Below are 21,447 nucleotides of genomic sequence, written 5' to 3' on the forward strand. Positions count from 1 at the left end.
CTCTCTGGCACATTCATTGCTGTCAAAGCCCCTAGTATGGAGGAAAGGCCTTGTGCTCCTTCCCCCAACAATAGCAGAAAAGTTGTGTGCTGTGCTGCAAGGGAAGGGCCCCGTGACTCTCCAGGGCTGGCACTTGCTCACCTCCCACACCTGGCTGGGGGTCATACACTCCAAGCAGGCTTCAGCGGTCTCTTCCTCCCCCACCCCACCCCCATTCACCTGCAGATGTGCTGCTGCTGCTTCACAGGCAGAAAGTCCCGGGTTTGTTGCTTGGCATCTCTGAATACAGCTGGGAAAGCCCCCTCTCTGGAATCATGGCCCATATGCGTCCACTCTCTCCTACCCCTGGTGCTCCAGGGAAAAGCCTGCTTTCCTGGCCCCGTCCTGCTCAATCAGATCCCCAGCCTTTTGGGGCTCCTCTCTCAACATGCCGTTGGGCAAAGCTCTGGTTGTTCTCAAGGCTTCACCTCTTTTGCCAGAACTGGAGAAGAGGAGGGGCTGGGCCCAGGGATTCCCAGATGATGTTGACTGCAGCTCCCAGAATCCCCAAGCAAAAGCCATGGCAGCTGAGGGGGGTTCTGGGAGTGGTAGTCAACAACATCTGGGAATCATGGCAGGTCACTCTTGGATCCCCACCTCCCTTCTCAGTCTGTACTTGGTGGCTTGTGAGCAGGGGCAGCTGAAGTCGGTGGTTGCTTTGGGTTGGCCTGAAGCTTCAGGCACACGCTGGGAGTGCATTTGGGGATTGGGCTTCCCTTCTGGCAGCCTGCATGCTGTGCCAGTCTTGGGTCTCTGTGTGGATTGCGGCTGGGAAGAAAGGCAGCTCTGTGCAGCCCTCCTGGGGAAGGGGAGGGGAAACACCACCTCCCCAGCGGCTCAGGCTCCTCTGCCGGGATGCATGCGTTGTGAGTCAGAGGGGCGGGGGAACCTGCGCAGGGCTGTCAGTTTCACGGGAAGTGGCCTTGGACCGTGTCAGAGGAGTCGTGGAGATGCTGCCTGGGGTTGGATGTGGGGCTTCCTGCACTCTTCCCTGATGAGGTGCAATCCTTCCTGAGAAGGCAGCATCAGCGCTGCCTCAGCAGAAGCCAGAGGCGCAAGGACATCTTCACATGGATTCCAAACACAGGCACTGACTGATGAGAGGAGTACTAGCTACTTTTATTGTTCAAGAAGAGTAGTGTTCAATTTAGGTCCCACTAGAAAAACTGGCATTTGAAAAGGAAGGCACAGAGCACCACGGGGGGGGGGCTGCTCGAGTGGGGCTGGGTCAGAGCAGCAGGAGGGCAGCCTCTCCCCACCCCCACCCCACCCCACCCCACAGCTTGCTACAGGATTCCGTTTTAAAGGGGAGGAGGGAGAGAGATATATATACATGCTGAGAGAGAGAGAATGAATACGCAGAGCCCTCGGCTAGGAGAGGGAAGGGTGGAGCGTTCCTTGTTTCCTCCTTGGCACATGGTTGAACTTGAAAGGCGCTGCTTAGCCAGGGAAGTGCCCACTCCGGGGGGGGGGGGGAGAGATTGGCTGGAGGGTCCTGCTAGACCTCGTACATCGGTGTTGGCTTTCCTTGAAGTTCCCGGATGATCCCGAAGGCACGCACAGCCAGGCCAGCGCCCACAAAGAAGGCCACAATCGCTGCCCCAGTGAAGAGCCCCACAGCAATCTCTGCCCCATGCAGGCTGCACTCGAAGCCCGCGTAGCCTTTGCTGTGGTACAGGCTCTGGCGCTCTCGGCACAGAGGGGAGCTGTAGGCGGTCTGGAGACGGTGGTAGTAAAAGTACAAGCCTGGGCCGAGGCCGAGGGCAGCCGCTCCCTCCAGGAAGGCCTCTGCTATCAGCCAGGGGGGGCAGCGCCAGGCCAGCCCCCAGAGCCCCGCCCCCAGCAGGAGGCAAGCCAAGGCCATGAGCCCCCCTCCCACGGCCATGGCGGTCTGGGCTGGCGGCCGCTTGAGCCGGCTGAACTGGGCATCCAGCTGTTGCGCCCTCTCCCCGTCAGCCCCGCTGAAGCCGCTGTAGGCGCCTCCGTACTGGTAGTAGTAGATGCTCCCCAGGCTGAAGAGGCCGGTGTAGCCGCCCACCGAGTTGTAGGAGACGGAGCTGCAGATCACAGTCAGCGTGCAGAGGAGGAGCTGAAGCAGCTGGCAGCAGCCTAGGAGACAACCCCCCCAGGAGCAGCAGTCAAGGCCGGAAAAAGCAGGGGGGAGGGGGGCCGGCTGGCCGCCAGGCATCCAGCCCACCCTCCCACCCATCTGAGACCAGCCCCTGGGCACACGGCTGCTGGCACCACCACGGAGCTTCCCCTGCCCTGCCCTGCCCCTCCAGCTGCCAGGGAAGGTTTGCCAGCCCCCCCCGCCCCCCCCCCGCAGGGCAAGAGGTCCAGAGGAGCTTCTGTCCTCCCCCCTAGGGGGCTGCCAGCTGCAGCAACCCCCCTTCCTGTCAGCTAGTCTGCAGCCTTCAGGATGCAACCCTTCTGCAGGGGCTGGGCCTTTCTGGGAGAGGATTCTGCTGATGGTTTCGTCCTAGGGCAGCGGATGGCCTTCAGCTGGGGAGCCCAAGTTGGGGGCCCTGCCCTGAGGGGGAGCAGGCCTAGATGCAACACCTGTCTTTGCTGGGGGCCATCCATGGGGCAGCCCCCTCCACGGACTCCGACCTCCTACCAGATCCTAGCTGGATGGTCAGAGGCGATTCTTAAGCCTGAGCCATAGAATGGGGAACTGCCTGGGGGCGGAGTCCCGGGGAAAGGCTGATTCTTCATGGTGGGTGTTTTTACACCGAGGGAGGCTCTCAGTGGCATAATGCATGACAGTCCATCAAAGCCCCCTGGCTGGGCTCTCCGCCTCGATCCCCTCAGGCCTGCTGCCTTTGAAGGGTAGGGGTCTGGCGAAATGCGGGGGGGGGGAGCTGGCATCGCCCTCTTGGAAAGGGGCAAGAAGGGTGCCTTGGGGCGTCTTGGGGCTGCGGCTGCTCCAGCTGGGGGTGGGGCGGCCCTCCCGGCTCTGGCTACAGCCCGGCCCTTACCTGGTGGGGCCACGGTGGTGACGCCCGCCCTGAGCCATCCCCGCCCACAAGGCCCCTGGCTAGTTGAGATCCATCCGGGCCGGCAGCAGCCGCCACCGCCCCCGCCCCCCCCCCCACACACGCCTCCTCCTCCCCCCCCCCCGCCCAGACCCTGCTCCGCCTGACCCTGGTGAGCCGCTGCCAGGCAGACTGTAGCCACGCACGGGGCGCGGGGTAGGGTCAGGGCTAGCAGTCAGCCGTCCAGGCTCCAGCGCAGCGCCGCCGCGCTATTGTGCAGCCCTCTCGGAAGGCCGGTTGCTCCCGCCCGCCGCCCAGCCTGCCTGGCTGCGAGGTGGTGCCGGCTCGAGGACCCAGCCAGAGCTCCGGCTCCCGTCCCGTCCCTTCCCGGCTGGCCGGCCTCTGCCGCCGTAAGCCGCCTCTCGCGCCTGCCCCGCCCCAGGCGGAGGACACTCGCGCCGGCCCTGCAGGCAGCAGCAGAGTCTCACCTCTGGCCGAGCAGAGCCGGCGGCACCGCGACCCGTCCAGGAGGCCGCCACCGCCACGCCGGGAGGCGTCCTCAGGGGTGGCCGGAGGGAGAGAAGGGGGAGGCCCGCCCCCGCCGCCGCCGGAGGAGGCCAAGGCAGCGCGGCCGGCCGGAGTCGGAGGGGTGGCCCCCCCGCCTGCCCACCCCCCCGGGGGACCCCGCTCCTGCTGCCCGCGGCGCTCCCGCCTCTGTCCGGCGGCCGCCGCCGCCGCCTCCTCTCCCTTCGGTCTCGGCCTCGCCGCCATGGCCCCCCTGAGCCGCGGCGCAGGAGGAGAGCCGTCCGGGGCGTGGCCAGAGGGAGGCCGGCCCAGGTGTGGGCGGCGGCAGGTGCTGCCTCGAAGGGGCCCCCCGAGGCCATGTAGTCCGGCCCCGCCCCGCCTCGCCTCGCCGCAAGGCTGGGCTGGGCGCCCTCTCCGGAGGTCGCTGCTTGAGGCGCGCGGGAGCAACTCTTCTCCTCCAGAGAAGGGCCGGCCGGCTTGCCGGGCTGCTGCCTAGCCTGGGCTTCAGCCCTCCTGGCCTGGCAGGCCACCGGGGTCTCTGCTGCCCAGAAGGCCACCACGCCACAGCCGCTCTCAGGGCCTCCCTCCCTTAGCCCCGCAGGCTCCTGCCGCCGCCGCCGCCGCCCACCTGGACCAGCCCGAGGGCCTGGGCGGCCCAGCAGCCTCTGGTGAGCAGGGACTTCCCTCCTCCCGCCCGCCCGCCCTCACCGGAGGCTGCCCTTTGCCCCTTCTTTTCAGCGAGTGGGAAGGAGAACCGGCGGCCCAGCCCAAAGGCCAACCACTCCCCCCCCCACAACCTCCAGGCTGCATTGGTAAGCCAAGGAGAAGCAATCCAAGGCTGAACTAGTCGGCCTTTCAGGTGGTTAGGAGTCGGACACGCCCAGCACTGCTGCTCCCCCATCGGCCCCACATGCTCCCCCCGCCCCACCCTTGAATCTCTTATTCGGGCAATGGGATTCTGGCAACCCTCGGCGGTGGTGCCGGTTAAGGCAGGGCTCTGGCGGGCGGGGGGGTGTGCGCGCCAAGTGGACAATGGCCGGCCTGCCCCAGGAATAGCGGGAAGAGGTCGGGATGTGTCTCTGGACCCTCCCCGCCGCCAGGCATCTGTCCTGGCCCCCTTCCTTCCATGTCAGACTGGAGCTTGGCCTGAAGATGGGCTTCACAGCACACCGCTGGATCCCTCGCCTGGCCGGGAATTCTCATTGCACAGGCATCCTTTGGCTTCAGTCCGGAGCCTGACGCAGAAGACTAGCAGCAGCATCCCCTGAGGACTGACCCTTTCTTCTTGCTCGCTCTTGTATGCTCTGGATGGAGGGGCCAGCAGCTCTGCTTGTGCCCCAGACTGCTTCTAGCTTGGGTTTTTGGAGGTGCTTCATACAATAGCAGGTTCTAAAAGAGTCTCCTGTGGTTCATGATCTAGTTTATCTTCCCCACTCACTGTTTTTCCATTGATGAGTTAGGGGACTCTTGGGCATCCAAAAATATAGATCCATTTCCCATTTGAGCATAGTTCTGTCTAGTAGCTGCCATTGCTTTGGAAGCATTTTCAGAAGCGGAAACACTTCCTTCATCACTATGACATTGAAATGCTGCCTAAAGTGCACCGTGAGTGGTTCTTGGACATCTTGAGGCCAATTTGCTCGTCATTCCTTGAAGCATTGGCTCTATCCTCCTTGACAGGGGTGGGGCCATAGCTCCCAGGCAGAGCCTCTGCTTGGTCTGCAGAAGGTGGTCCCAGGTTCAGTTCTTGGCAGCATCTCCTGGTAGGGCTGGGAGAGACTCCTGCCTGGAACCTTGGAGAGCCGCTGCCAGTCAGTGCTGATGATACTGAGTAGATGGACCACAGATTTGCCTCCATATAAGGCAGCTTCTTGTGTCCCTGTGTAACTGAAAGCTGTTTCATGGAGTGGCATCCAGGAGAAACACGCCACCTTGAGCTCAGTGGTGGTGTCACTGTTAACACATTTGAAATGAACTTTGCCACCAGATACATGATGGAGCATCCCTATAAATCTCTGCAGAACAGCTTTGTTCTTGGGACTAAGCATTCCTGCAGTGGCCCCTCCGCTGTAGTTGCATCAGGCTTCAGCGCTTCTTTGGTTAAGAGGAATCCTAAGGATGTTAGGATCTAAGTATGTTAGAAATGTCAGAAGTGCCTTTTCCTTTGTCCATTGTTGGGTTTGTCTCTTGAGAGGCCAGAACTTGCTCCAGCCTCTCACTGTGTTCTTGTCTGATCTTTTCACACCACAATATCCTCTGCTGTATGACACCTCACACCATCAAGACCATCAAATGTCAGTTGGCTCACTCATTAGGATGTCTCCGAAGCTGAAAAGGAAGAGCCAAAGGAGTATCTAGGTGGCCAAAGATGAATTAAAAATACATTGCACTGAATTGTTGTCATCCATTTGAATTTGCCAAAATCCACGACTTCTATTGTGAAGGCCAGAGATGATAAAGATATACTTCAGATACACAGGAGAGGAGAGCTGGTCTTGTGGTAGCCAGCATGACTTGTCCCCTTAGCTAAGCAGGGTCTGCCCTGGTTGCATTTGAAAGGGAGACTAGAAGTGTGAGCACTGGAAGATCTTCCCCTCAGGGGGATGCAGCCGCTCTGGGAAGAGCAGAAGGTTTCAGGTTCCCTCCCTGGCAGCAGCATCTCCAAGATCAGGCTGAGAGAGATTCCTGCCTGCAACCTGGGAGAAGCCGCTGCCAGTCTGTGAAGACAATATTGAGCTAGATGGATCAGTGGTATGACTCAGTATATGGCAGCTTCCTGTGTTCCTATGTAATAGTGCAACAATCTCAAGAAGCCAAAACTTATACATTGGAAACTGAACTCTAGTTGTTGCTCATATCAAATTAACAAATTGGCCACCAAGTATTAGAAAACAGGCCCAGTAGAGCACTCGATAAATAATTGATTACTTGCCTCCAGATTTCAGAGACGATTTCATGGCTGTTAACGGAATCGTGATGAGTCTTATTGACCAAGCGAAGTCCCTTCTGGGCTTGATTGAGCCATTCGGCTTCTTCCGTGGACTGTCACTGCCCTCATCTCTTGCCTGTCTTAGCCTGATTGTTGTAGACAGAAATAGAAGAGATACTTGTACTCTTTACAGCAGTGTTCTTCCTTCTAAGGCCGGGGTGGGTGGGTGGCAGCCCCCGTCAACTCCCTGACTGGTTGTTTACTGGGCCTGTGTGACACTTTGGTCAAAGCTGAATATTCTGCAGACTCACACACACACACACACACACACACACCCCGCCCCTGTGCAGAGATCACCATCTTCACCATGCAGTGCTGTGCTTTGCCCAGTGCCGGGGAGGGAGGGGTTGGGGGCTCCTCCAAGGGAAATTGAGCCCTTTTGGATCCCTGCACCGTCTTGGTAAGTTAGCGGAGCCCTTCCCAGCACTTTCCCCATAGGACTTCCTCTCTCTTCATGGCTTTCCCAGCGCTGAGAAAAGCACCCCAGGAGTGTGCAGCGGTCAGCACAGCAGGGAATGGCTCTCACACTCTCTGTGCAAAGTGGCCCCCGCTTGAAAAAGAGTGGCGACCACTGCTTTGTAGGTGCAATATGTTTTAATAACGGTAATGAGATGGAGCATTGGATGTGGGGTTTTCTTTAACTGGAACATTTCCTGGCAGCGGGCTCTCAACTTGGGTCCCCAGATGTTGTCACCCTATTCCTGATGGACAGTTACTCTGCTGCAGGATAACGCTCCTCTGCCACATGGGAGGAAGCAATGCCTGCTTGGGTGGGCCGGGGGCACCCTTGTGCCCATGGGAGCTGGCCAGAGGGGCTGTCAGGAGCGGGAAGTGCGTCAGGCTCCCCTGCTGTCTCCACCCCACCCATGGCATAAAATGGCAACGCCTCATGCCTGCACAGCAGGTGGCCTGTGAAAACGCAGCCCATGAAGTCAACAGCGCCTCCGCCTCCTCCCCTTCCTGCCCTCCTGCTGTTTGCCAGGCACCCAGCTGCTCCAAGGCCACAGAGGGGCAGAGGGCAGAGGCCGTGACACAGCAGAGCATGCAAGAGGATGGAGATGTGAAGTCACAAACCAAACAGGAGTGATGAAATCCGCCAATATTGACTTTGGCTTCAAAGCGGGGGTGTGTGTGTGGGGGGGGGTTGGAGGCGTTCCCCAAGTGACAAGCGGCAGCTCCTAACTGCTTCCGCTAGTCCCCGTCCCCCCCCCCAACTGCAAAATGTGTGTTGCTTGAGACAGAGAGTCCACCAAACACAAGTTCAGTGTCCTCAGCAGGGTCTCGGGCAGTTCTTTGGTGGTGGGAGAATGAGAGAGAGAGGGAGAGAAGTAATGCCTGGCCCTGGTCGAGCCTGATGCCTGGGAGTGGATGAGAGTAACAACAAAAATTCACACAGCTAAAATCAAGTGAAATCCAGCCTTGAAGGGCAGGGGGACAGTGTGGGGGGGGGGCAGGCAGGCAGATTGATTATGCAGGACAGAAGGAGCCTCCCATTCCTCCCCCCCCCCCGAAGCAAAAGCCTTGGAGCTTCTAATAGAGATAAATAGTCTATTGTATTTTTCAGACTTGTATACATTAGTCTGACACAGGGGATTTCTTCGTCTTTGGTCTTTTAGCTTTGTGTGATCCCTAGTTTGGGCATTTCTTTTCCTTCCGTATTTATCATGTCCTACTTGACAGATTTGGAAAGCCAGGATCTGGCAACCCCAGGGCCAGATCCCAGTGGGTCAGGATGGGAAAGGCAAGAGAGTAGGGCTCTCCTGTTGCCCCAGAGGCAGAGGTATTCTCTTCTGTCCTCAGGCGGTGAAAGAAAGATGCCGTCCTGGAGCCTGAAATCATGGCATGGAAGGAGCATCAGGGTCAGGGGCATTGATGGGCCTCTCCCCATGCCTTGGAGCACCCAGTCAGCGCTTCAGTCGGGAACTGGGAGCTGGCCCGTGTCCTGCAGTCGAGGTCCTCGTCTCTGGTAGCAGCTGAGTTGCAGGGATGCCCCAGTAAGATGGCTGCCCTTGTGTTCTAACAGAATTTGGGGAGGGGGAGACTTGTGAATAGGTCTGTGCTGAACAGGAACTGGAACTGTCTCCTCAGTAAAAGACCCCTTTCAGAGCCACGTGCTGAAGGCCTCAGGATGAGAACAGCCTTGTGAGCGGGGGAAACAGTTTCAGTTTTGCAGCAAAAGCCTGCTTGAGTGGTTGGACTTGGGTGATCTCCTCAGGGACCTGGACTAGACACTAAAGACAGTCCACGGACAGGTCTGGCTTGTTCCCTGCCCCACCCCCCACAACTCAAGTTTTAGAAGTTGGATTTTTCCAGTGAATTGTAAGCAATCCATAGCTGAGTTCTTGGAAGAGGTCTCCTCTCCTCCGCCCCTTCAAGAAACCGGTCTCTTTGCCTGGAGATCAATGGGGCCCCAGCAGTCCTTTGATCTGCAGGGCAGACAGGCGGTGGTTGTGGGGAGGCTCTCTTAGACGCCATATGCTCAGCAGGAGGAGGGGGCGTGGGGAGCCTGCAGGAGCCGAAGAAGAGAGGCGGGAAGTGGTGTCCAGAGAGCAGGCCCTACTTCTGGCTGCTGTGGGCAACGGAGAGAGAGGAGGAGGAGGAGGCGCAAGCCGTGGTGAGGGGCTGGTGGAGGGAGGCAACCGGTGGGGTGGGGTGGGGTGGGGTGGGGTGGGGTGGTCCGTCTTTCTCCCATTGGACTGAGCAGACACACACGCACACACATCTACCCAGCCACCATCCTCTCTGCCTGCCTGGAATTCTGCCCGGGGGGGGGGGGGGCTCAGGAGCTGCTCCCTAAAGCATCTCCTTGCTCTGCCTGGCCTGACAGTGAACACCTGTGTGTGTGTGTTGGGGGGGGTCGCCTTCTGGAAGGTGGGCTTGTTGAGTGACTGGCGTGGCAGGTGCCCCCAGGAGTCAGCCGCGCCCTTGCCGGGATGGTCTCTGCCCCCCCCCGCTGCCGCCCCCCCATCCCATCCCACTGCCCTTCAGTCTTATGTAACTCAGGCGGTCACTTGACCCACTGCCCAGGTGGCTCCTGCTGGCAGCCACACAGTCAGAGTCACCAGATTGCATCAGCCCTGCCTGCGGTCAGGGACAGGGCATATGGGGCGGGGGCGGTGGGGGGGTCTCAAGGCCAGGCACCCTCTGCCAGAGCTGCGGCATCTGGGGGAGGGAGGGGAACTGGTCGTTCTGGCGTCAACACGGCTGTTATGATGGGGCGGGGTAGTGGGGGGAGAAGTGGCGGTTCCCAGGAGGCAGGGATTGGGGCCCAGCATGGGGCTGGGGGGGGCTCGGGAGGGTGGTGAGTGGAGCATAGCGGGGTGTGGCAGTGCCCAGAGAGTGAGTGGATGTGCCTGGCCAGGCAGGCAGGAAAAAAGCCCTTTGCCCCTTGGCAGAGATGGTGGGCTCTGTTGTGGGCCACGGAGGGCAGCCTGAGCCTTTGGGGTGCAGCTCAAGCAGCCGCCGTGCCTGGGCTTGTGGGGGGGGGCGCTCCTTTGATCCTCCTTCGCTGCGGGGCAGGGGAGGGCAGGCAGGCAGGCGGGGGTTGGAGGGAGGTGGGGGTGCTGCTGGCGTGATGCACCACGAGGGCACCCCCTCCCCAGCCCGTGTGTGTGCCTGCAGTGTGTGGGGAGCCCATCTGAGACTCATTAGTGGCCTGCCACGTGGACGGGGAGCTGGAGAGGAGGCCGGCCCCGGCAGATTGCATCAGCCGCCCTGATCCCCGCCAGACAGAGCCCGGCACCACCGAGGGGCCAAAGCGGTCCACCCTGGTGGCTCCTGTGTGCCTGGCCGGGGGGCATCGGGTCGGGTGCCCCTCCCCTGCCCAGCAGCCAAGTTCTCCTCCCCACTGAGGTGGCAATCTACGTCTTTGCTGCTTGGGTCTGACCCTGTGGGTCAGCACACACCTCCTCAGCTGAGCACCCCCATCCCTCTGAGAGCTGAGCTCTGCTGCCCCCTTGTTGCTGTGGGGTGTCTAGGCCAAGCTGGGGCTCCTAAGCGAAGGCGGCAGAGGGCACAGCTCAGGCCCTCCTCCTCCGAAAGAGTTAACTGGTGCAGGCGTTGTTTGCACCAGATGCTTGGAGCCAGACTGGGCTTGGGCTGGGGGTGTCTCTGGGTGGGGAGTCAGGCCTCCCCGTCAGCCAATCGCTGCAGGCCCCAGGCTGACACCCAGTTCTTGGCTGGGACTCTGTGATGGGGCCGCTGCCTGCCTCCAGCACATAAAAGGGTCGCCTCCATGCAGGCGGCTCTGGTCTTTCTGCACAGGCAGAGGAGGGGGTGCCAGGTGCAGCGGACGGAGCAGCCCCCTTGCCCACCCTGCTGCTCAGCTGCGGACAGAGGCGTCTCTGGGTGTGTCAGGTGAGGCGCTGCTCGGCTGCAGGGTCCCGATGGAGTCCTCCTCCTCCTCCTCCTTCTTGGGGCAGCCGGGGGGGGGCTCCTTGGCTGAAGTGGAGCCTGGCTCATCCAGGAACCCCACCAGCTTGCCTGGGCTGAGCAGCCCGAGGGAAGAGCTGGAAGCAGCAGGTGCGGGGGGGGGGGGTGTCTCTGGAACAAGAAGGTTGCCAGGGGTGCGGCCAGGGGGTGCAGAGTGGGACCCGCAGCCTCTGGGGAAATGCTCCCCCTTGATAAGGGCTGGGTAGCACCCCCCACCCCCTCTGAGGGGGTCTGCAGTCTCAGCCCTGGGGAGGCCACTCTGCCAGGCCCAGCTGCTGCCGCCACGCCAGGGGTGTCGCTATAATTGAGCGGATGGGTCCAAAGAACCCCGGGCCCCCCAGTTCCTGAGGGGCCCCCAGCTCCACCGCTCCCAACTTTATCCGCTATCTCCCGCACACCAAGGGGCCACGGGGGGGGGTGAACACGAGCCCCCTCTCCCCTCGCTATGCCCCTGCCCTTTGGCCTCTGCTGCTGGAGCTGGCTGGTGCTGAGCCCAGGTGCTTGCTCCGCGCGGCTCTTCCAGCCTCCTCTGGCACAGGCAGCTCTTTCCTGGAAGCGGGGAGGGTGCTGCTGGCCACCCCCACCCCAGAACTGGTGGCAGGCAGCCTCGGTCTGCTGCTGCCCCCCCCACCGCGGATGCAACCTGGCTGACCAGAGTGGGCAGCCCCTCCCTAGCCTCCCTCCTCCCCCAGCAAAGTCCTGGCCGGGCTCCTGGGAAGAGGTTTGCCTGGCCACAGCCTGCGCCTCCCCTTCTGCAGGAGAGACACCAGAAGCCTGTGGATTTGCAGTGGGGCGGAGAGGCCTGCTGCTACCCCCCTTCCTCTTTGTGTCTCCTCTGCAGACCCCCTTCCCCAGAGAGATGGAGCCCTACGTGATCCAGGTGAACGGCAGCGCTGCCCGCCCCTCCTTCCTAGACGTCCGCGTCAACATGGCCGGGAAGGGGCCCCCTTTGGGCAAGGCCAGGGGGCGCAAGGCCCACTGGGCAGTCCGGGCCTCGGACATGTCCAAGAGGACCTTCAACCCCATCAGAGCCATTGTGGACAGCATGAAGGTGGAGCCCAACCCGAGGAAGCCCCTGATCTCTCTCTCCATCGGTAATTAGCGGGGAGGGTCCCTGGCAGGGAGGGTGGTCCCGGTGTGGGCTGGAAGCTGCCGCAACCAAGGGCAACAACGTTTCCCTCTCCTGTTTCTCTGCAGGGGACCCAACCGTGTTCGGGAACCTCCCCACGGACGATGAGGTCACTCAGGCCATGAAAGAAGCCCTGGATTCGGGGAGGTACAATGGCTACGCTCCGTCAGTGGGTACGTCTGCATCTGTCTGTGGGCAAGCCTGGGGGGCGGGGCGGGGCCGCCAGAGAGGCCGCCTCTTAGGGCCTCTTCCTGGCCTAAGGGACTGGAGTCCAGTGGGCTCAAAGCCCCCCCCCCTCACCAGAAGGGTTGCCAAATGTCTCTCACTTCAGGGACGGAACGTGGGTCCCCAGAGAGACAGCAGGTGTCCCTCATTTATTCAATAGCCTGTCATTCAGCGCCATAGACCTCAAGGAGACTCGGGCTCTGGATTACCACTGCATGTGTCTTCTTTGTTGTGAATCCCACCGCCCATTGAGATCATCAGGAGAGGTCCGTCTGCATTTGCCACCAGCTCGTCTGGTGGCTACTCAGAGACGGCCCTTCACTTTGGAATGCACTCCCTAGTGAAATAAGAACCTCCCCATCTCTGACAGCTTTTAAAAGGTCTTTAAAGATGCCTCTGTTCACCCAGGCTTTTAACTGATACTGTTTTGATTGTTTTTAATGTTGTTTTAGAGCATTGTTTTATTTATTTTTTGAATGTTGTGTTTTAAACCTCTTGTTTTTGTTTTTAACTAATATTTTAATGTTGTTTTTACCTGTTGTAAACCACCCAGAGACATAAGTTTTGGGCGGTATAAAAATATGTAAATGAATGAATGAATAAAAATACACCTCCCGGGCCCCCCAGACAGGCCCCCAGACTTATGTCCCTCATTCTGGCAATGACATGTTGGCAACCAGGGAAGGAGGCCCGTGCTGGGGTTATTTGGCAGCGTAAGGAACAGTCCACCTGGCCTCTCTGGGTGACTCAGCTTGGTGCGCCCAGCCAGATGAGGCCCCAAAGTGCAGGTTTTGGTGGGGGGGGGGGCGAGGAGTTCCTTCCCAGCCTCAGAGCAAAGTTCTGCATTTGAGGGCCTGGAAGAGTCTAGCAAAGGCACTAGGCACGCATTCTCTTCTCCTCCTCCCCTTCAGGTTACCTGTCTTGCCGGGAGGTGGTTGCCACCTATTACGATCGCCCAGAAGCCCCTCTGGAAGCCCAGGTAATGGGGTCTGTCACAGGAGCACAGGAAGCTGCCAGACGGGCAGCGGCTTCTCCAAAGTTGCAGGCAGGCATCTCTCTCAGCCCTCTCTTGGAGATGCTGCCAGGGAGGGATGCAAGCCCAGAGCGGCCCCATCCCCAAGGGGACTATCTTGCCATGCTCACACATTCAAAGGCAAACCAGGGCAGACCTTTCTTAGCAAAGGGGACAATCCATGCTTGCAATGCTACCCCAAGACGAGCTCCCTTCCTTAGACCCCCCCTCTGTTGATTGGGAGGGGGAGGCACTCAGATGGCATGCGGGTGTGTGTGTGTGCTTCGGCTTTGCTCCTGCTCCTAACTCACCCCTGAGGGCAGGGCTGTGAGGAGGAGATCCCCCTGGGCGGGTGCTTTGGGGTGGTCTGGGTCAGCCCCCCCCCACTTTCAGAGAGTTCACGGCTGCTGCCGGCTCCCTTCCCTGCAGGACGTGATCCTGACAAGTGGCTGCAGCCAAGCCATCGAGCTGGCTCTGGCCGTGCTGGCAAACCCTGGGCAGAACATCCTGGTGCCTCGGCCGGGCTTCTCCCTCTACAAGACCTTGGCTCACTCCCTGGGAATCGAGGTCAAGTTCTACAATCTCTTGGTAAGCCGCCATGCCGAGTGGGTGGTCCTGCGGGAGCCGGCCCTGCAGCCGAGGAGGGGCAGGGGACATGCCTCACCCTCCTCCCTTGCTTCTCATTCTCTCCCCCACCAACACACAAACCCACCAGCCAGAGAAGTCCTGGGAGGTTGACCTGAAGCAGCTGGAGTCCTTGGTGGACGACAAGACGGCCTGCCTGATTGTGAACAACCCATCCAACCCCTGCGGCTCCGTCTTCAGCAGAAGCCACCTCCAGAAGATCCTGGCAGGTGGGTCCCGGGGCTGTGTGGGTGAGGAGGAGGCCCCGGGGCATCTCCAGAGGCTGGCAGCCACTTGGGCAGCCGGGCCAGGCCCTCTCTCTGGGCCCACACTGGCTGCCCTGGAGCTGCCCGCTCAGCCCCAGGCCCGCCTCCACCCTGAGCTGGGGTGGTTGACCGGCTTCCTTTCTCCTCCCCAGTGGCCTCCAGGCAGTGCGTCCCCATCTTGGCTGATGAGATCTATGCAGACATGGTGAGTGCTACGGTGGAGGGGGAAGCAGAGCAGCCGGGCTCCTGCCCTGGACCCCTCCCCACTTCAGGGGGGGGGCTGGGAGGGGCCTGTCTCTGTATGTGGGTCTGGGGTGGCTCCCCTAATTGGCCTCCTCAAGCCAGCCCCACAGGCTTTGCAGATCCCCTTGGGAGCTCACCCCTGCTGTGTCCGGCTTGGAGAAGGTTCTGCTGAAAGAAAAGACTCGGCCGCCCGGCTCCTGAGTGAGATCCCTCTTCTCCCCCCGCCCCCCCCCGCCATCTCCAGGTGTTTGAAGACTGCAAATACGAGTCCCTTGCAAAGCTCAGCACCAATGTGCCCATCCTGTCCTGTGGAGGGCTGGCCAAGCGGTGGTTGGTGCCTGGCTGGAGAATGGGCTGGATCCTCATCCATGACCGCAGGGAGATCTTTGGGAAGGAGGTCAGTAAAGGAGAACACAGAGGAGGCTTATAAGGCACACCCTCTTCAGGAACACCCTACAGGGAGATTCTTAGCAGGCTACTACCAAGGTTGGCAAACCCTACCATGAATAATAACATGTGTAGAAAAGGGGGTTAGGCAACCCAAGAGTCAAATGAAGAATGTAAGCCAACTCTTACTCCGAATACTCCGAATTATGATTATTTAAACATTGCTCTAAAAAAAACCCACCCAAATATTGCTGGTAGATTAAATTTGATGCTGCAAGTTTAAAGGAAGCTCCAGCCCCCAACTCCAGGGTGGAGAAAAAAGGGCTGGAACTCTTTCCCACGCCCCACTGCTCCACTTCTGCCCACCCCACTGCACCTGGCAAGCTTTCTCTGCCTTAAAGCCCCCAAATATGAAAAGCATCCTTTTAAAAGGCCATGGCATGTTTGCATGGCATGGGCTGTCCTTTATGTATCCCTTACCCTAACCGCCCAGAGACATGAGTTTGGGGTGATGTAGAAATTTGTCAAATAAATAAATAAATAAATAAGTGTATTTCTTTGATCTTAGACAGTTGATTAAAGGAGGAAGGAACTTACAAAAACAAATAAGAGTCAAGCAGCCCAACAGGAGCTGTGACGCTGATCTTCTGCTCTTATTTTGAAATACAGAAGTTCAACAGGGCTAAAGGAGTGGGTGATTTCTTAGGAGGCGAGGCAGGCAGATGGGGGAAAACCCACTTCCTTTTACAACAGGAGCGCAAAAGCATGACTTTTCTAGGCTGTGGAGCTCTAATATTGTGTAAACGTAAGAGACTCCCATGACGGCAGGGCTCACTCTCGTCCCAGCCAATGATTAATTCCCGTACCAGTTTCAGCATGTCAGCTGAAGCGCTGGCGTGCCAGTCCCATGGGCAAGAACACCCCCCCTCCCACACATTCGGTCGCCCCCTACCCCACCACCCCCACCTTCATTAGCACAGGAGTGCAGCACCCCCCACTCCATTCCCCCCCCCACTAGCCAGCCCGGCCCAGATAATCATGTAAGGAAGGTTTAGAGTCCCCAGCAGAAAGGAGGGACCCCAATCCCATGAGGACGCTTGAGCCTGGAGTGGGGAGCGGGAGGGGGGGGGAGGGGGGAGGTCAAGGCAGGAGACCCGATGGGTAGGCCGGCCTCCTCCGCCAAGATTAGCAGCTGGGCAGGGAAGGCTCAGGTAGCAGTGCAGAAGCAGAAGCAGAAGCAGAAGCAGAAGCGACTGAGGCCAGGACTTCTGGGAGAGGACAAGGGGGGCCCTGAGGTCAGAGAGCTGCTGTGAGCCACTCGCCTGGGACTAACCCTGACCTCTGCCCTGGCCGCGCCCCTCTGAGCTCCCAGGGGGTGCCAGAAGCAGACAGAAGCCCCCCTGCGCCATGACTGGGCCCTGCCCCTCCCCTCCTGCCTCCCCGCCCTGGAGGGGCTCCTTCCGCTGCTCTGGGCTCCTCCTGAGCTGCTGCCTCTGGTGCCGCTTCTTGCAGATCAGAGACGGCCTCCTGCGGCTGAGCCAGAGGATCCTGGGGCCTTGCACGGTGGTCCAGGGAGCTCTGGGCCGCATCCTGCGCCGGACGTCCCCGGAATTCTACCACAACACCCTCAGCTTCCTCAAGGTAGGGCCAGACCCCTTGCAAAGGCTCCACAATGCCCCTCTCATTCACATCTCTCCACCCCCTTGGTGAGCACCAGGGTTGCCCCAGAGGAACACGCAGAGCAGGGGATGCTTCTCCTCCTGTCTTCACCCCCCCCGCCCGCCCCCGTCTATTTTGCTAGAGACTTTCCTTTAATTAATTGATTCATTGATCATCTGGACACTGCAGAACTGGAAAAGGTGCAGAAAAGGGCAACCCGGATGACCAGGGGCCTGGAGCACCTTCCTTAGGAGGCTCTTGAGTTTGGTTCAGAGGCGACTGCGGGGAGACGTGATTGAGGGGTACACAATGATGCATGGAGTGGAGAGGGTGGGCAGAGCGAGAAATTCCTCTCAACACCAGAACCAGGGGTCACCCCATGAAACTGACCGACAAAAGGAAGCACTTTTTCACACAGTGCATCATTAATCTATGGCATTGTTTGCCATGGGAAGTGGTGATGGCCCCCAGCTTGGATGGCTTTAACAAGGGCTTAGACCAATTCGTGGAGGGCAGGTCTCTCCAGGGCTACGAGCCTGGTGGCTGTGGGCTGCCCCCAGCCTCAGAGGCACGATGCCTCTCAATGCCAGTTTCAGGGCAGCAACAGCAGGAGAGGGGGCCGGCCCCTTTCAGCGCTTTTCTGTGGGCTCCCCAGAGGCATCTGGTGGGCCACTGTGTGAAGCAGGATGCTGGACTCGGTGGGCCTCCTTGGGCCTGATCCAGCAGGGCTGTTCTTATGTTCTTCATCTGGCTTGTAATTGAATCAATCAAGTCATTCACTATACATGTATTTGTGTATGACTAAAACCTCAGAATAGGTGCCCTTTTGAGGACACTGAGGGAAGAGCACATTTTGTGCTAAGTATGGGATGACTTAGAAATGACAGCGCCAAACTGCGAATGGACAGTGCAAGAATGAAGAAGCTGCTGGGTCTCTGCTACAAGGACACTCTCTCCCTTGCAGCAGATGTCTTGGCTGCTGGTGAGCTGCCGTTTGGTGTCTTGGGGGGCAAGGTTGACTCCATCGCCAGCTTCCCAAGCCCTTTGTGGGGTGGGAGTCCTCCCAGGGGGCCTTAATGGGCTCCTGCCTTGACCTCCCCTCCTCCCTCTGCCCCTTCCAGTCCAACGCTGACCTCTGCTATGCCGCCCTGTCCACTGTCTGTGGGCTGCACCCTGTCCGGCCCTCGGGGGCCATGTACCTCATGGTAAGTAACCTCAGGGTCCCATTTGGGGGGGGGCAGCCCGCCTCCACCCAGGGCTTGCAGCTGTGCCGGGGGCTGCAGGAGGCCACAAAGAAAGCCCCTTTCCTTCGGGGTGGGGAAGGGGGTGGGAGGCAGCCTGCTGCAACTGCCCACCAGTCTGTCTTTGATGCAACGTGCCGCCACCCCCACCCACCCCCGCTGCCCCCATCGCCTGCTGCAGGTGGGGATCCAGATGGAGCATTTCCCAGAGTTTGAAAACGACGTCGAGTTCACGGAACAGCTCATTGCTGAGCAGTCGGTCTTCTGCCTGCCGGCCACGGTGAGTCCATGTCCTCCCCCGAGGGCTGCCTGGGAGTCCAGCTCAGCCTCTCCTGCCGTGGGTCTCTGCCTCCTGCCTTCTCCCTGGCTGGCGGCCTGCCCCTTCTGCATGCCCTGGTTGGCAACAGAGGGAGGTTCCCGCGGTGCGTTGCCCCCCTCTGAGAATCCCTCCAGCAGAGATGCAGAGATGGCATGGTGGCTGAGGGGTCTCTCCCTGGGAAAGGCACTCGGGACCCTCGCGCTGCAGCCGTGGGGCTGGGAGGAAGCCCACCGGCTCACGTGGCCAAGTCAGACCAGTTGGCACCCAACACTTGATCTGCAAGTTCTGTTCTTGAGGCTCCGCTTCCACCTCACCCATATGAAGGCAAATTGGACCTAGATCTGGGGGGCTGGGGCCGGGCCAGGACGACGGTAAGCTGCCCTGACTTCAGAGCAGACCAGCTCGGAGGAGCCCTGAACAGTGTGTGGCGGAGAGCTGGTCTGGTGGGAGCAAGCCTGACTTGTCTCCTTAGCTAAGCAGGGTCTGCCCTCCTTGCATATGAAGGCGAGACGAGAAGTGTGAGCACTGTCTCTATGGATAGGCTAGGCGGGGAGCTTTCTGCCATTTTGAAGCCTGTCTTGCAATATTTGTTATGGCAACACAGAACGTTGCTCAGATAACATTATTTAACTCATTCAGATAAATGATATTCACATAAACGAAGGGGGAGGGCTTACAAGCTTACAAGTCCCCACAATTGGTCTTTCCTTTGCTCCCCCTCCCCTATCACCCCCCCCCCCGCAATCCTGCACATCCCACTCAGGTGCCCTCTAGCTTCAGGCCTGCCCCATAGCTGGGGGAGGGAGGCAGAGTGGGCTCCCCCCCCCCGAATGTTCCTCTGGACCCAATTTGTTTTGACTGGGCCTGCTTCATGGCTCCACCTAATAAGGGGGGCGGGGGGAAGCTTTGCTCCTTCCTTGGTTCTCTTTCAAATAAATTTGGGATTCCCTGTCAGCTGCCCAGGGATGTCCTGGAGGCATCCCTGCTCTCTGTGGGCTGGTTGTGGCCTTTCCTTTGGGGCTGGATGGTGGCCCAGTCCATGGAACGGCACAGCGTCCTCAGGATGCCTTTGGACGGCTGAGCTTGCCATGCCTCCCTGTCTTTGCTGGCAGCGGGCGTGGCGGGGGGGAGGCTGCTGCCAGAGTTTGGGAGGGGTCCAGCAGGGCGGCTTCCCTCTTAGCAGCCCGCCCTGACCTCACGGCCCCTCCAATGGCAGACCTGGCATTGACTCTTCCCTCTGGCCACCCTGTGCAGCCAGGAACGGCCTTCCCTGGCCCTGGGGCCCTTTGGACGAGCAGGGCTGGCGTCGGGCTTTCCTGCCCAGGCAGCTGGAGCCCTCCTCCTTGAGAGCCTCTCTGGCCGGCCACGGGCTCTTTCTGGGTGGCTGCTCAGGAGCCCGGCCTGAAGGGACTGGCCTGAAGGCCGCTCAGGGCTCTCCTCCTCTCCCTCCCGGCAGTGTTTCGAGTACCCCAACTTCTTCCGCGTGGTGATCACGGTGCCCGAGGAGATGATGGCGGAGGCCTGCCGGCGCATCCAGCAGTTCTGCGAGCAGCATTATCAGGGCGGGGAGGGGGCCCAGGACCTGGAATGCGACAAGTAGCTGAGGGCCCCCCCGCCACCGCCACTCCAGTCCCGCTGCGTCCTGCTCTCCTGGGCCGCCCCACACCTCCGCCCCCTCCCTGGGGCTCCCGCTCAACACCCAGCTTGGAGACACTCCTGCCCGGCCACTCCCTCAGCAGTGGGGCCCCCTGGCATCCTCTTGGGGGGTGAGGGAGGAGTGCTGCTGGAGCTGAGGAGGAAGACCCCCCCCTTCCTGCTCACTAGCACCCAAACCGGAGCCAAAGTGGAGTGCCTGCCCACCCACCCCCTGCGGCAGAGGCAGGGCTGACCCTGGCTTGCCTTGGGCCCACTGGGCAAGGCCCATGTTCCCCTTGGCCCCCTTGCTCATAACTTATTATCTCTTTTGTATGAATAAATGCATGGAAAGATTAGATCCGGCTCTATGTGTGTGTGTGAGAGCGAGCGAGAGAGAAACTCTCTTCCATCAGCAGTGGCAACACAAGGGGAAGCAGCAAGAGTGAGCACCTGGGGGGGGGCCTCTCCCGGCTGCCTCTTCCTGTCCCCGTCCAAGAAGCAGGGGCCATGAGGAAGCCACACCAGGTCTATGAGCCTCCAGAGGCCACCATGGGCCCCCCCTTGAACACACAGCCCTTCACCACCCTTTGCTCTCTTCCGAATTATGGCAGGGCTCCCCATGCCCCAGTGCCAGTCAGTGTCCTGGGAAAGGAGTTGAACGCTAACCAACCTTGCCTTACCAGCCGTGATGACCATGCCTCATCGAGGGCCCAGAGGCACTGAGTGCCTTGCCTGGGCAGGGCAGCCCAGAGCTGCATCCGACAGAGGAGAGCACCCACCGCAGCATGGCCTCTGCTCCCCCCCACCGCATGACACATGAGGAAATGCTGATTACACACAGAGACACCCCTCTCCAGAGGGGTTGGGCTCTTTGCCTGGGAAAATGGGCACTATCCTCTGGAGGGACATCAGAATGGGGCGGGGGGGTGTTATTCCTTCAGCGACTGCTTTCCCCAGCCCCCTTGGCTGGGGCGGGGGGATGACACTCCATTCTAGCTGCCGCCTCAGGCACGGCTGGCACCTGCCTTGCCCTAACTAACCCAGCCCACACATTTCTGGCAAACACAGGTGTCTTTATGGCGCCCTTTGCCCACAGTGGAGTTCTTTTACAGCTGTGGATATTCCTGTTGAAGCAACTGGTTACAAGGACACATTTCTTTACCTTCAGCTAAAGTTGAAGCTGTAAAACGTTTATATACAGCTAAAATTACCAAAGTAATTCCACCAACCAGTGCCATGGAGCTGGAAGCATCCTTCAAGCACAGCCCATGCAGAAACCCAGCTGGGTCCAGGAGCCAGGCCATGAGGTGGGGTCCCCATCATGTGCTCACACACACACACACACCAGCTGCTCCTGGTGCAGTCGGGCATCACAGCCCCTCTCACGCAGCGTGATGATCCCCATGGCAGGTGCCAGGCGCTGTCGGGTGGAGAGCTCCACGGGGCCTTTGCCGCAGTGGGCACAAGCAACTCCTTCGTGCGCCACTTGCATCGCCTTGGGTTGGGTGACAAGAAAGGCAGATGCACACATTTTCAACCACCATATATAAATCCAGGTCCTGCAGCCGGGAAACGGCAGTGTGGCAGGCAGATGGTATCTGGAAAGACCAGCCTCTCCTTGCAGCCCCAGCTGAGGTCCGGATGAACTGTGTAGCCCCAGAATATCTGGGTCAGGATGCAGTTGAGGCCGGGGCCGGAGAGCTTTGTTGAGGTGGTGGCGGCCAACAGGGCAAATTCCCGGTGTGCCC

General features: G+C 59.8%; 2 protein-coding genes across 2 annotated transcripts; one reads left to right on the top strand and one right to left on the bottom strand.

The window, feature by feature from the left end:
* Positions 1-854: 854 nt before the first annotated feature.
* MARVELD3 (MARVEL domain containing 3) lies at positions 855-4,192 on the bottom strand. The gene is made up of 2 exons (XM_053270484.1): positions 3,503-4,192; positions 855-2,148 (listed from the first exon to the last, which is right to left on the bottom strand). The coding sequence occupies exons 1-2, from the start codon at positions 3,783-3,785 to the stop codon at positions 1,538-1,540; spliced, it is 894 nt and encodes a 297-aa protein (XP_053126459.1). The 5' UTR covers positions 3,786-4,192; the 3' UTR covers positions 855-1,537.
* A 6,595-nt stretch (positions 4,193-10,787) lies between these two features.
* On the top strand, positions 10,788-20,055 carry TAT (tyrosine aminotransferase). Its single transcript, XM_053270429.1, has 12 exons — positions 10,788-10,884; positions 11,801-12,053; positions 12,157-12,261; positions 13,225-13,292; positions 13,755-13,913; positions 14,041-14,179; positions 14,368-14,420; positions 14,703-14,855; positions 16,358-16,486; positions 17,626-17,709; positions 17,927-18,025; positions 19,521-20,055. The coding sequence occupies exons 2-12, from the start codon at positions 11,819-11,821 to the stop codon at positions 19,662-19,664; spliced, it is 1,368 nt and encodes a 455-aa protein (XP_053126404.1). The 5' UTR covers positions 10,788-10,884; positions 11,801-11,818; the 3' UTR covers positions 19,665-20,055.
* The last annotated feature ends 1,392 nt before the right edge of the window (positions 20,056-21,447 follow it).

Source organism: Hemicordylus capensis, chromosome 9 (assembly GCF_027244095.1).
Source record: "Hemicordylus capensis ecotype Gifberg chromosome 9, rHemCap1.1.pri, whole genome shotgun sequence".
Classification (NCBI taxonomy): Eukaryota; Metazoa; Chordata; class Lepidosauria; order Squamata; family Cordylidae; genus Hemicordylus; species Hemicordylus capensis.

Coding starts and splice junctions, on each gene's coding strand:
- TAT (XM_053270429.1), top strand. CDS start 11,819: ATGGAGCCCTACGTGATCCAGGTGAACGGCAGCGCTGCCCGCCCCTCC. Junction 12,262..13,224: donor TGGCTACGCTCCGTCAGTGG/GTACGTCTGCAT, acceptor CCTCCCCTTCAG/GTTACCTGTCTTGCCGGGAG. Junction 14,180..14,367: donor CCTCCAGAAGATCCTGGCAG/GTGGGTCCCGGG, acceptor TCTCCTCCCCAG/TGGCCTCCAGGCAGTGCGTC.
- MARVELD3 (XM_053270484.1), bottom strand. CDS start 3,785: ATGGCGGCGAGGCCGAGACCGAAGGGAGAGGAGGCGGCGGCGGCGGCC. Junction 2,149..3,502: donor CCGGCTCTGCTCGGCCAGAG/GTGAGACTCTGC, acceptor GTTGTCTCCTAG/GCTGCTGCCAGCTGCTTCAG.